General features: G+C 49.8%; 3 protein-coding genes across 3 annotated transcripts; 1 reads left to right on the forward strand and 2 right to left on the reverse strand.

Moving 5' to 3' along the window:
* Window positions 1-350: 350 nt before the first annotated feature.
* Window positions 351-1,055, forward strand: Z518_08978 (uncharacterized protein; the record flags this gene model as incomplete). Its single annotated transcript, XM_013412935.1, has 2 exons — window positions 351-818; window positions 861-1,055. The coding sequence occupies 2 exons, from the start codon at window positions 351-353 to the stop codon at window positions 1,053-1,055; spliced, it is 663 nt and encodes a 220-aa protein (XP_013268389.1).
* A 2,885-nt stretch (window positions 1,056-3,940) lies between these two features.
* Z518_08979 (uncharacterized protein) lies at window positions 3,941-6,415 on the reverse strand (the record flags this gene model as incomplete). Its single annotated transcript, XM_013412936.1, has 2 exons — window positions 3,941-6,247; window positions 6,314-6,415. The coding sequence occupies 2 exons, from the start codon at window positions 6,413-6,415 to the stop codon at window positions 3,941-3,943; spliced, it is 2,409 nt and encodes an 802-aa protein (XP_013268390.1).
* Window positions 6,416-6,887: 472 nt separating this feature from the next.
* Z518_08980 (uncharacterized protein) lies at window positions 6,888-10,284 on the reverse strand (the record flags this gene model as incomplete). The annotated part of the gene is made up of 4 exons (XM_013412937.1): window positions 6,888-7,784; window positions 7,839-8,389; window positions 8,440-9,028; window positions 9,079-10,284. 4 exons carry the CDS (start codon window positions 10,282-10,284, stop codon window positions 6,888-6,890), a joined length of 3,243 nt encoding a protein of 1,080 aa, XP_013268391.1.
* Window positions 10,285-11,794: the final 1,510 nt, after the last annotated feature.

Below are 11,794 nucleotides of genomic sequence, written 5' to 3' on the forward strand. Positions count from 1 at the left end.
TATGCACAATCCATCGGGGCAAGAGACCAATAGACATTGGACAAGATTCGGCTTGATACCACTAGATCGCTCTTTAAATATGGAACTGTACTCGCTGTTATCTCTTAGGGGCATGCCTCACGAAAGGAGCCCTGCTCAGATCTTCGTCAAGGGGTCGACATCGATCGACGTACCTCGCAAGAGATAGCATTGCGTAAATGCCACGAACGGGAAATGGTCCGCAAAAGCAAGGGTGGTGATTGCAGGTAGGTGCCAACCCTCTCCAGCTCCGTAGTATTAATGCACCATTGAACGTTGGAATTGTCTCTATGCAATTCAATTCAGACTTGTCTCAGACCATATCAGCAAAGATGCTTGCAAGCGTCATATTTGTCACGTTTACCATCGCAGTTTGTGCCTACTTTATTTTCACACCAACTTCGGGCAAAGTGCCCAGTGGCACACAGTTACCAGATGGTCCGTCAGGAAAACCCATCATCGATAACCTCCTCGATATCCCGCCTCGCCACAGCTGGTTCAAATTTCCGCAATGGAGCAAGCAGTATGGACCTCTCTTCCGACTGGACATTGCAGGTCGCAATCACATCGTCGTAAGCACAGAGGAAATTGCCAACGACTTATTACGAGAACGAGGCACCATCTACAGCGATCGCGAGCAGTTGCCAATGGCGGCAAAGCTTTTGAGCGACAATTTGAGGCCGTTGTTCTTGCCGTACGGGGGGACTTGGCGCAATGTGCGGAAGTTGATGCATAAATTGACTAATATCAGTGTTGCGACGACATATGAAACTTTGCAAGAGGAAGAGAGTCTTCGAACGGTACGCGACCTGATCTGCGCCTCTAGAAAGTACGAAGCCTAGTTTGAGCGCTACTCGGCCGGACTCATCCTGCGTCTGGCTTACTCGAAGCCGGTCTACACAGGGGAGGATTCGTTCGTCAAAGGGCACTCGCTGTCCTGCACACAGTGGAAAGAGGAGTCAGCCCTGGAGCACATCTTGCGGACACGATTCCTGCTCTGTTGTACTGCCCTCCTTTTTGGCTCCGTTCAAGCGTGAAGGTGCAAGGCTCCACGCTGAGGAGATTGATCTTTTCAGGAATTTGTTGCAAGAGGGTATCGAGAGAAGTCAACAAGGGCCTGACATGGAAAACTTCTGCGGCAAGTGGTTCCAGAACAAGCAGTCCTATAATATGAGCCATGATCACGCAGCCTATGCTATTAGAACGCTCTTCGAGGCCGGTGCAGGCACTACAGCGCCTGCAATGATGAGTTTCATGCCTACCATGACCTTACATCCTGAAGAATTTGCCAAGTTGCAAGCTGAAGTCGATACGGTAGTGGGACCTGGTCGTCTTCCGGCGTTCAGGGGGTTTGGAAGAAGAATTTGTCCGGGGCAAAACATCGCCGAGCGCTCCCTCTACATTCTCATCTCGAGAATTGTCTGGAGCTGCAATATATCTCAGAAATTATCCCCCGAAGATAAACCAATTGTGCCAGCTTCATACGACTACATCACTAGGTTTAATCTAAGTGCTTGGACCTTCCCGAATCAGCAAATGCAATGCTCCATGTGTCTCAGGTACAGCCAAAACCTTTTTTTTTTTTTTGATCTTGTCATGCGCGCAGGCCGGCAAAAGATACTCGAGACGGAATATAATGCAGTCTGGGGAGACAAATAGGAGTGAAACTGGTGGGCTGCAAAACGGTCCATGCACGCAAAGAACTGGTAGAAGTTCAACGATCGGTCATCCGGTAACACTTCGAGGTCATGATGGCTCGCAGAAAGGAAGATCGATAGAGCCATGATTGCAGATTGTCGTTCCCTGGAGCAGTAAAGATGCAAGAAATCTGGGAGTAGCCAATTTGGCCGTTCGAAGGAAAACTGTGATTTAGAGTTCGGGGTGTATAACAGCGTTCCAGAACATACGGAATGCCTCGGAATCGTTTATTTTATTAGACTGAATTCCTCCTTGGGACCTCGCAAGTGACACCACGGAGCTTCTAGATATATACCCGGCTAGAAGTCGCACGTCAGCCGCAAAATAGCTACCATATATCGTAGCCTTTGATCCCCCAAACATACAGAACTCGTCACGCCGGTCCCGGCCAGAATAGAATATCAAGCAATGTGGGTTCACTCGATATTGCAAGAGCTACAGCTACTCGGCCACTTCAGGACACTGGAGACATCTTACCAAAGTCTAAAAGACCCTTCATGAATTCAAAGGGAATAGGTGGTGTTCAACTCCTTGTTGTTACAGTACGTATAAGACCAGCCACAACGCCAGAACTATTTCCCACAGGCACTATACTATGTCACGACCGGGGAGGAGATTAAAGCAAGCAGGCCCGTATGCATCTCATCCTGCCTGTGCTTCGAAACGGGACTGCATCGTCGAGACATGTTGTTCAAAAGTTTCTCCGATGAACGTTCGCGCATAACCATATTGAGGTTGATCTGGTCGGTCTACATACTTGACAGACGGTCCAGCGTGGCCAAAGATGAGATAGATTATCTTGACTATCAAGTCCTACCGCGGCAGAGGCAGATGTCTGGTTGTCTCATATATGCTCCCGGAAGAGATAGACCCCTGCCTGGGCATGGATGACAGAGCGTGGCACCGACAATACCTCAAGTGGTCCTCGCTGCCATCAAAGTCGCCAAAGACTCGCTCAACACTCTTTCAGCACCGAATCAGAACACGACCCCGGTGGGGAAACATGCCACTTTTTTGAATACTTCATTGTCTCGCCGACGGGGAAAGTAGGGATGCGCAGGCTCAAACCGTGGCCAGAGATAATATGTCCTTCGACGGTATATCAGCAGATAACATATCTTTTGAACTGATAGCTGGACATGATTTTGCAGCTTTGTTCGAGCCGTTAGCAAATGGGCTGCGACGCATTCGAATTCCCAGTCTTTAACTCTTGAGGGTGCCCGGGTTTGGCTCCCTTTGCACATACCAGAGGCATCATTGCAAGAACGAGAAGAATATCAGAAAACCGTGGACAGAATGCTGCACGTTCAACACTTCAACAGGTAAGATCGTTCGACGAGAAGGAAATGGGGTCGATTGGTATCGATGTCAACGGTACATTCTCAAGCCAAAGCGTCTCCCTTTCGCAAAGGAGTGTATGAGAACTCGCCCTAATACGATCGTACAAGAAGACAACGCACCACCGCATGCCTCGATGTATTAGAATACGATTTCCGATCATGAAGGAGTCATCAAGCTTCTATGACCAGAAACTCACCGGGTTTGAATATATGATCGAGCCTTGTTGGCCATATCTCGAGCGCATCACCACGAGGAAAGGTGCGCCTTCGAGTTCGAAAGGTTGCAAATGAGGCATGGATCAAGGCGTAGAATAAGCTTCCTCAACACCAGATTCAGGAGTGGGTTAAGCGCATTATACAGCATATTCGTAAGCTAATCCAACTAGAAAGAGACAATGGGTACAAGGAAGGAGAGACTCGAGAATCCCTACAAAATCCCTGTAGATATCCCTATTAGTTCAAGGACACGTCCCCGCACTGGGAGGAGGAAACTTTTTTGGAACCGACCTCGGAGTTAAAGAGTGATAAAATTCCTACTACTAGCCTCCATATAAGGCATAATGTATAAGTCTCCCAGGACGGAAACGAGAAAGGATCATTACACCTCTTTAGAAATGAAATAACGACTTTGTACTGGCGGTCGATACCAAGTTCCGGTGGCTTGAAGGTTTTCTGAATGTTTGGGGCACTCCGCTGGGATACCAGGAAAGTGGGAGGAGATACTCTTCTTACAAGCAAGGACTGAGATCCAAAGCAGTGATAGAAGCATTTGAGCAAAGGTGAGTTCCGAGGGAGCTTTGATGATGAACGACCGGAAACGATATATACTTGAGCAGTCCAAGATCTTGGCCTTCTCAACGCCTTTGCACAACTGCCGCAAACCCTTAAACAAGTTTGAACATGTCGCCGGTCCAACCATACGTTCGAAACAAGCGTCTACCCAGTCTGCGAGCTGTACGAAAAGAGATTTTCCCCACTGGATGTGGCTCATGTATGTGAATACTATGCTCAACCCCGGGCTCTGAGGGGGTGAATTGCCAGACAGACCCATAAAGCTTCTCTGCTTTAAAGCCCGTTGCAGTCATAGCGTGAAGAAAATCTGACCACGAGATCTCTCCCGCATGATCTTTTTGAGAAGGCTGATGAAACATTGTGGAGAACACTTTCCATGCTCGCTTGCCGAGAGTAAAGGTCGGAAGTTCGTCTTGCTGCGTGGCGTCCGTTTCGATCGTCTCTGGAACCTGGTCGGATGTTGCTGGCCTAGGGATGCCTTTGGTCTTAATTTTGGCTCGCGGAGGCTCGACGGCAAACTTGGCAATTTTCTGGTCGACAATATTCAATCGTGAGAAATCTGAAGATGGTAAACCGTCTTCAGATTCAGTGACCTCCGTTCCTCCTGGTTGAGGAGACGTCCATATAGGGGTGCGCCGTATCTCACGTGGAGCAACAAAATACTTGTCGAATAGCCCATGCAGCGACGTCTTGGCGTATTGCATGAAGTGATCATCGACTCTCTTCCACATAATGTCGAGATGAGATTCGGCTTGGCGCATTGCATCGACATTTGTGGCGTTATAAGCCTTGTCGACTGGATAACGAAACTTTTGATGAAGAGGCGTGATCAATCGCGCTAAATTTGGCGCCAAACCTTCCCGCAGCATTTCGTGTACAGTGGTGGCATCTTTCATGGATGTGGTGTACGCCGGTCCTCTATCTTCGTCGGACATCTTCCTTTCGAACGCGGCCGCCCACGGGAAGAAGGTTTGCGTCTGTTTCATCACCTGCGCAATCAATGCGAGGTCTGAGAAGGAGGCTGCAATATACGACGACATCCTTTTCTTCTGGACAGGATCTTCGTCCATGCAGCGCTGCAATTCGTCAACAAGATTGGGTAGGCGTGCAAGGAATACTTGTTCTTCGTTCCAAATTTGGAAAAACATTCCGATGAGGGGATCGTTTCCCAGTGCACTCTTTGTCCTTGTTCGCATGATGTTTGTGCCGGGCTCTTGAGGCTCTCGGACGAAACGCTCTCGGATGAGCGGTGACGCCGGCACTCCACTTTTGAGGACCATGATCGGGCCTTGTGAGAGTTTCTCGGCGGTGAATGCTAAATCCAGAAGAGCGGTTTCAACAGACTCGGGAAGGGGTGCCTGGTGATCAAGGGACTCTATCACCGAAGATAGGCTATCGACGTTGGCCACATTCCTGTAAAGAACCTCCCAACCTAGGAAACCCATATATGCGTCTGTAATCACGCTGGTAGCAACTCGATTCCAGAAAACCTCGTCGTTGTCATGGGGATGGCGGTCCCCGTTGATATCCAACAGGCTCTCTTGCCTGTGTTGAGCAAAATCTGTAATAACGGCCGAGAAATAGCCAGGGTCCTCTCTCAAATCCCAGATATGATCTTCGGCGGCTGCTTTTCTGGCTCCCACCAACAGCAGTAATCGGTGAGTCTCGAGCTTAGCTGGCACCCGATAAGGAGCTTCTGCGGCAACGGACGATAGCTGAGCGTATGACGTCTCGCCGGCAACAATGGGAGCAGGCTCGGGCCGAATGGGGATATCGGGAGAAGAGAGGTCATCTCGGGCGACGTCGTGAAATATCCGGCAGCAGCATTGCACCAAGAAACTGTAGGTCTTACTTTGAATCTCCAGGACCAGCAATCCTGCTCCCGGCTGGAATTGCAGACAGTTGTGCATCAGATCGAATGCTTCCGGGTCGTCGTCCCAATGGACAAGGCGTCCATATGTCTCTGCTCTTGTCTGGCCGACAAGGTACATTGTGTACTGGTTGAGGAACGGAAGCGTGATGGCCTTGCTGGTTTGCCCGACATGAGTGGCTTCATGGTCAGCGTGAGCGAAGACATGTGGAGGGTTCCGTGCGCGAGCATTCAGAAATAATAGCAGAGACTTTCCTCGTACAAGGTCCTCTTGGTTGATGTAGGGCCACTTGAAGGCGTCCCTGTTCATGGAGCCGCACCGCGATCTTGGACGAGCAAGTTCTTGGAAATCTGGCCGATGTCGAAGGGGCATTTCTGGCCAAACCGTCAACAAGATTTTCTTACGTTGATCTTTCGTCTTCTTCATCCATCTTTTGCGAATGGCGTCTTCCCGGCGAATCAAGATCTGATGAAGCTCGTTCCAAGACTCAAATATGGTTTTGGAATAGGTCTTTGATTCTTGCCTGACCTAGTACATGTTGTCAGTAAAGTTGGTGTAGATTGTTGACCAAGAAGTAGGGCAAGGTATACATACCTTGGATGCGGATGGAAATGACGAAGGAACTGGCAAATTGGGGTTCGTCGCTTGCATCATGGCAAAGAATTTTTGAGGATCATTGTAAATGCTAGAATCCATCGTTGCGAGCAGGACTTGGAGGCCGGATCTTGGAGTGGCTTTTCGTCAGAGGAAGAGTTGTCAGGGCGAAAAGGCAAGCCACCTAAGAGAGGTAGCTGGGGTCCAATCACGTGATACTTTGCTCGGCAACTTCACGTGAGGAAGTTGGCAATGTTGCAGCTTGCGCCCTTCCTCCTTATTCAGTCTTGCTCTATTGTTAGATAGAACAATAACGCATTCCTTCTCTTAGAGTCTACTAGGGGCCGCGGACAGGATATTCCGCCGGGGGGGTAAAAGCGTAGCTTTGTATTTTGGGGGCTAGCCCAGGTCGAGATTGCCAAGCCGTTTGCATCACGTGATTGAGCCGGCACGTGAGGAAGACATTTTCAGGCACGTGATTTATTTTTGGCCCATGGTGGGGTCACATGCGGGGGGTTCGGGATTTAAAAGAAAGCTTACGCTTTCACAACCCTTTACCCCAGACAACAAATGTTCAGTCGAAGACATCGCTAGCGACTCTCTCTTGCATAGCCCCTCGGAGTCGGTTCACCTGTTCCATCCTTTCAGCCTCTGTTCGCTCACCTCTTTGTTCTTGAACCATGAAGGCAATTTTTGTCCCGGCTTCACGCACCGCCTCTGAGAACATTCTTGTTCCACACACATATGCACGGGCCCCATCTTTCCAGAGGTCAATAATGTCGTTGGCATCGTGCATCATTCGCTCAGGCACATATGCGCAGCCCTCAGACGCGTCTTTCTCTTTACTGAATGCGTACTTGATTTCCACCACGCCGTCTTTGACCCAAGCATCCAGCTCACCAGCGTAGAGTCTGTCGCCAGTCTGACTTCGACAGCCAAGGAATAATACCGCACGAGCCATTTCACGGCCCGGATTTGCCATCTTCTGAATAGCCCGCTGCTGTATGAATCCACGGAAAGGTGCAAGGCCAGTTCCAGCCGCGAACATGAGCAGCGGCGTGCCCTCCATATCGAGGGGCAGTCGGAATGTCTTTTTAGCGCTCGGCCGGACGCTCACTTGAATTGAGTCGTCTTTTTTGAGACCTTGGAGGTAGTTTCCCGCCACACCTTCGAAGCGCTGCGCAGGATTGGAGAGGGCTTGGGTATCAATGACGCCATAGGTTATAGTGCACCTGGTGGGATTGGCGAGCGGAGACGAAGAAATAGAATATTGTCGAACATGTAGAGGAGGCAACAGACCGAGAAACTCGCCAAAAGGGAGTTTAATGGAAGGATGTTGCGTGAGAATGTTGAAAACGCTTGTCCGTTTCCGTGTGATTTCGAGCTCGAAGCGGGTATTTTCGTTGGCTAGATTCTCCAATAACGACTTGTCTTTGGCGTCTCCAGCATACATAGCCAAGGTCCTCAGATTCTGAATCACCATTAGTAACGCCTTGAGAATTTCACATCGTAACAGCCAACTCACCTTTTTCGTGGCTGGCTGTGCCAGCTCGACGTAGCTTCGCAGGACGTCGAATACAGACAACGGGGTATTTCCAGGGATGGTAGATGGACCCGTTGCTTTCACCGTAACAACGGCATCCCATGGAAGGCCGAAGTGAGTCATGATATGCTTCACGCTTTTCTCCGAATTGAGAGGCAAGATGGCTAGGTAGTCTCCACATTCATAGGTAACATCTGAAGGCAATTCGATCTCCATGTGGCATTTGGTAGGTTCTCCGTTGCTGGTGAGCACCTTATTTTCCTTCACGGTGGCCAGATCGACATCGTACCGAAGGCTGGAGGCACGGGCATTGGTGGAGACTTCAATATTCACAACAGCCTCATGGGCTCGGTCGTCGTTTCCGGGCGCGAGGTGGGGCCAGAAGCTAGAATCAAGCCAATCTTCGAAGTCACTGTAGAGATTTCCTTTCGCGGCGTCGGTAAAGCCAGCCGGCGCGACCCTCTTTGCACCGCATTTGCTCATCAGCTCATTGGCTAGTTTGGGTATCCGGTGGAAGGTCTGAGCCCAGTCCCCTGGAGATAGTCAGCCTTGCGGGTTGTGAGACTGTGGACTATGGACTTACTGTGACCACACCCAAAGACAGTGTATTCGACACCATTCAACGAACCTTCCTGGCATCCTTGGAGCCATTCCATAAATCTTGCTGCGTTATCCGGTGGTTGGCCTTCATAAGAGGACGTGATGACAACCACCGGAGTTCCTGTTGGCAAGGCCTCAGTGGCAGAATCCATGTCCATCACATTGGCTTTGAATCCGTGAGATGCCGCCTCGGATGCAAGTCGTTGAGCAAAAGCCTGGCATGTTCCCGTATTGGAGCCATAAATAACGGTCATGGGCTTCGCCGTGGTTGTCGCAGATTCATCGGCAGAAGCACGATCCACTTTCAGTCTCGTATCCAGGCCAATGGTCCGGTTAGAGGAACCATGGCTGTGAATCATGTGGTCCATGGTTGTTGCGTCGAGGCCTTTCCGAGGGCTCACACGAATGTACAAGTTGTCGGGTTTGATAGTGAGACTTTGTTTTATTTTCATCGTGTAATTAGGGTCATCCAACTTCACGTCGAAGTTCTGGAGTACCATCGCCACCACAAGCAGTGCTTCTTGCCACGCGAAAGGCCGCCCGATGCACGCTCTTTTTCCGTTTCCAAAAGGCTATTTTTCGGTCAGTGTATTCTTCTGACGGATGTCGGACAAGCACGCACCTTCCAGAAACCTGGATGTTCGGCAGACATCTTGTCGAAGTTCTCATCACACATCCGGTCCGGATCAAAGTCGTCTGCAGTCTCACCCCAGAGTTTGGGATCTCTCTGACTCTTGCTGATAAGAATCATGATGTGATCATCGGGCTCAATCTTGTATTTTCCGTGCCCGATGGTTACAACGTTGTGTGCCATTTCCGGATTGACGTGTTTTTGCAGGAGTGGGACGGTTGGCGTGAGTCGTGCAGTTTCTCGTAAGACGGCATTGATATACTTCAGATTCTTGAGGTCGCCGACCTCAATTGCTCGTCTGCCGATGACCTCATCCACCTCCTTCTGTGCTTTGAGGTAGGTGTGGGGGTTCTTTAGCAAATTCATCAAGGCAAAGGACAGGAGTCCCGATGTAGTCTCGTGGCCCGCTATCAAAAAGGTGATCATTTGTTGTGCGATCAGTTCGTCCCTCATGACTTGTCCCGTTAGGGGGTCTTTCCCGTATATCATGGAGTTCAATACATCCTTTTTGTCCGTCGGGTTGGCTCGGCGATTGTCAATAATGCCTTGTCCGATCTTGTGCAATGTTTTGTTAGCTTCTGCAAACTCGGCATTCTTCCTGTACATGAGCTTTGTGGCAATCTCAGGCCTGGTCGCTCTGGCATTGTTTTCCTCGAACGTGACCAACATCGCCTTCACAAAAGGGTGAAGTTCGTCCGAGTAGAACGAGTTAAATCGGTAACTCATTGTGCAAAGAGCAATAGTGTCAAGGGTCAGTCGTGTGAAGTCTTCTGTTGCCAATACTCGATTCTCGGGGCCTTTTCTTGCCCAAGACAGAATCAGCTGGTTGGCAATATCTTTCATGTCTGTGAACATTTCTTGAATCGACAAAGGTGCAAATGCTGGCATAAGGATTCGATGAGCCTGGCCCCAGTCAGGATCCTCAGTTCGAGCGGTGAATAGTCCTTTGGGGCCCCCGTCTTTCGACAATGTGATAGGCGGGGATTTCATGAACCGTTTTTCGTTCGTGAGTTCTTCCATGAGCTCAGCGGAGCTACAAACGAGGCGACGTTTGCCAGCAAGAGTAGCTTGGTAGATGGGACCGTAGGTGTCCGCGAGACGCTCGAGGCCCCGGATAGGGACATCGAGGTCCCCCAACATGTCCAGCAAATTGCCAAGCACGGGGAGGGCACGAGGTCCTGGAATGGGCTCAGTCATGGCGGTACCGTCAGTTGTTATGAAATCAGACCGAGTGAGAATAATCAAAGAGGTACAATGAAGTAGTTGTAGGTGAGTGTCTGAAAAGGACTGAAGATAGAATCGGCTGAAGCCATATATATCGTAATATGCTCCACGGTTTTAGAGTATTGCAGCAGGATAACCCAATTTTGGGAGCCGAAACTGGTTCGGCAAACTGCATTACAGCCATCCAAGCTCAAAGATCGGTGACGCAGCCCGGCATTGACACCAAGTGCGACATGCGAGTAAATGATCTGAAAGGAGTAGGGCCTGCGAAGTCCAATCAGGAGAGAGCCAAAGAACATCATTGAACCATGGGAGAGCAATGTTTTACCAGACTGGGATACGGCGAAGGCATTGGCTAGTCAAACGTCACCACTGGCCGATTCAACTGTACCGGTCCAATTGGAGCTATGATTCTGGCGGCCGTTGAGGGGCTGACGCATGTAGAGATTTCGACATGCCAATGCGTTTGCCAGCCATTGTGACAACTTTCCCCCTGAATAAAGTTTGGTCTGGCGCTACAGTTGGGGGCCATTCGAACGCGATGATTCTCCGAAGGTGAACATGGTGGTAAGAATTCTCAAGAGAGCTAGCGGAGGTTTCATATTGGGTAGCCGGTGATGTTCACCCTCTTCCGCATCTGGAAACCCTTTCGAGATGAGCGGCCGAGGCAGAGCTTTTTGCACAGCCTTCGAAATCGCTGTCAAGCCACAAGAAGGTCGACCAATCGTATCGAATCGCAGTCGGGGGTACTATAGGGGAGCCGTCTTTTGCCAGATCCAGAATTTAATGTTCGCGTTGTGCGCCACTTGTGAAGTTATGAGTTATCCGTGCATCAAGATATGGGGCTTTGAGCCTTCTTGACAGTTTTGCCAGCTAGACAGCAGAGAGGTCGGCAACGGAGATTCAAGCCGGTGACCAAGTAATTATGTGCGAACTTTCCCTCCAAGCCATCTCTCCAGGATAGGTCTTGCGACAAAGATGCAGATAAGAACACAGAATTGAGTGATGGAGCGCCGGGAGAAGTGTAGGTGGCACGAAACTCTCCCCCCCCAAATACAGGCATCTTTCGAGGGCGACGCATTTATGATGAGGCGCAGGACGATGCCAATAGTCTCTGCCTCCATTAACCTTGCGATCTGCTATCTCCATGAGCTCTAGAGAATTGATTTCGATTCACGTGCGTCACACTGCCAGGCCTGTCTGGAACGTTTGGAGACATGGGTCTATCAAGTAGGTAATCATCACGAGACTGCCGCGATAAGTAGCTACGAGAGGTAAACCTCAGGACAGTCCGATTTCTCAGAAACCAAATCAATCAACCAATCTCGCGTCATTAAATCAGGTACCAAAAATTATATACCTAATTCCGCTCTCATGTGTCTCTACTTGGCCTCAAGTTCCCATGTCCTCCAAGTTCCTCGAGCTAGCTGGACCTGGATATGGGACTTCTCAATTAGAAACAAATGATTGGTTACTGCTTCGC

Source organism: Rhinocladiella mackenziei (genome assembly GCF_000835555.1).
Source record: "Rhinocladiella mackenziei CBS 650.93 unplaced genomic scaffold supercont1.7, whole genome shotgun sequence".
NCBI classification, from domain to species: domain Eukaryota; kingdom Fungi; phylum Ascomycota; class Eurotiomycetes; order Chaetothyriales; family Herpotrichiellaceae; genus Rhinocladiella; species Rhinocladiella mackenziei.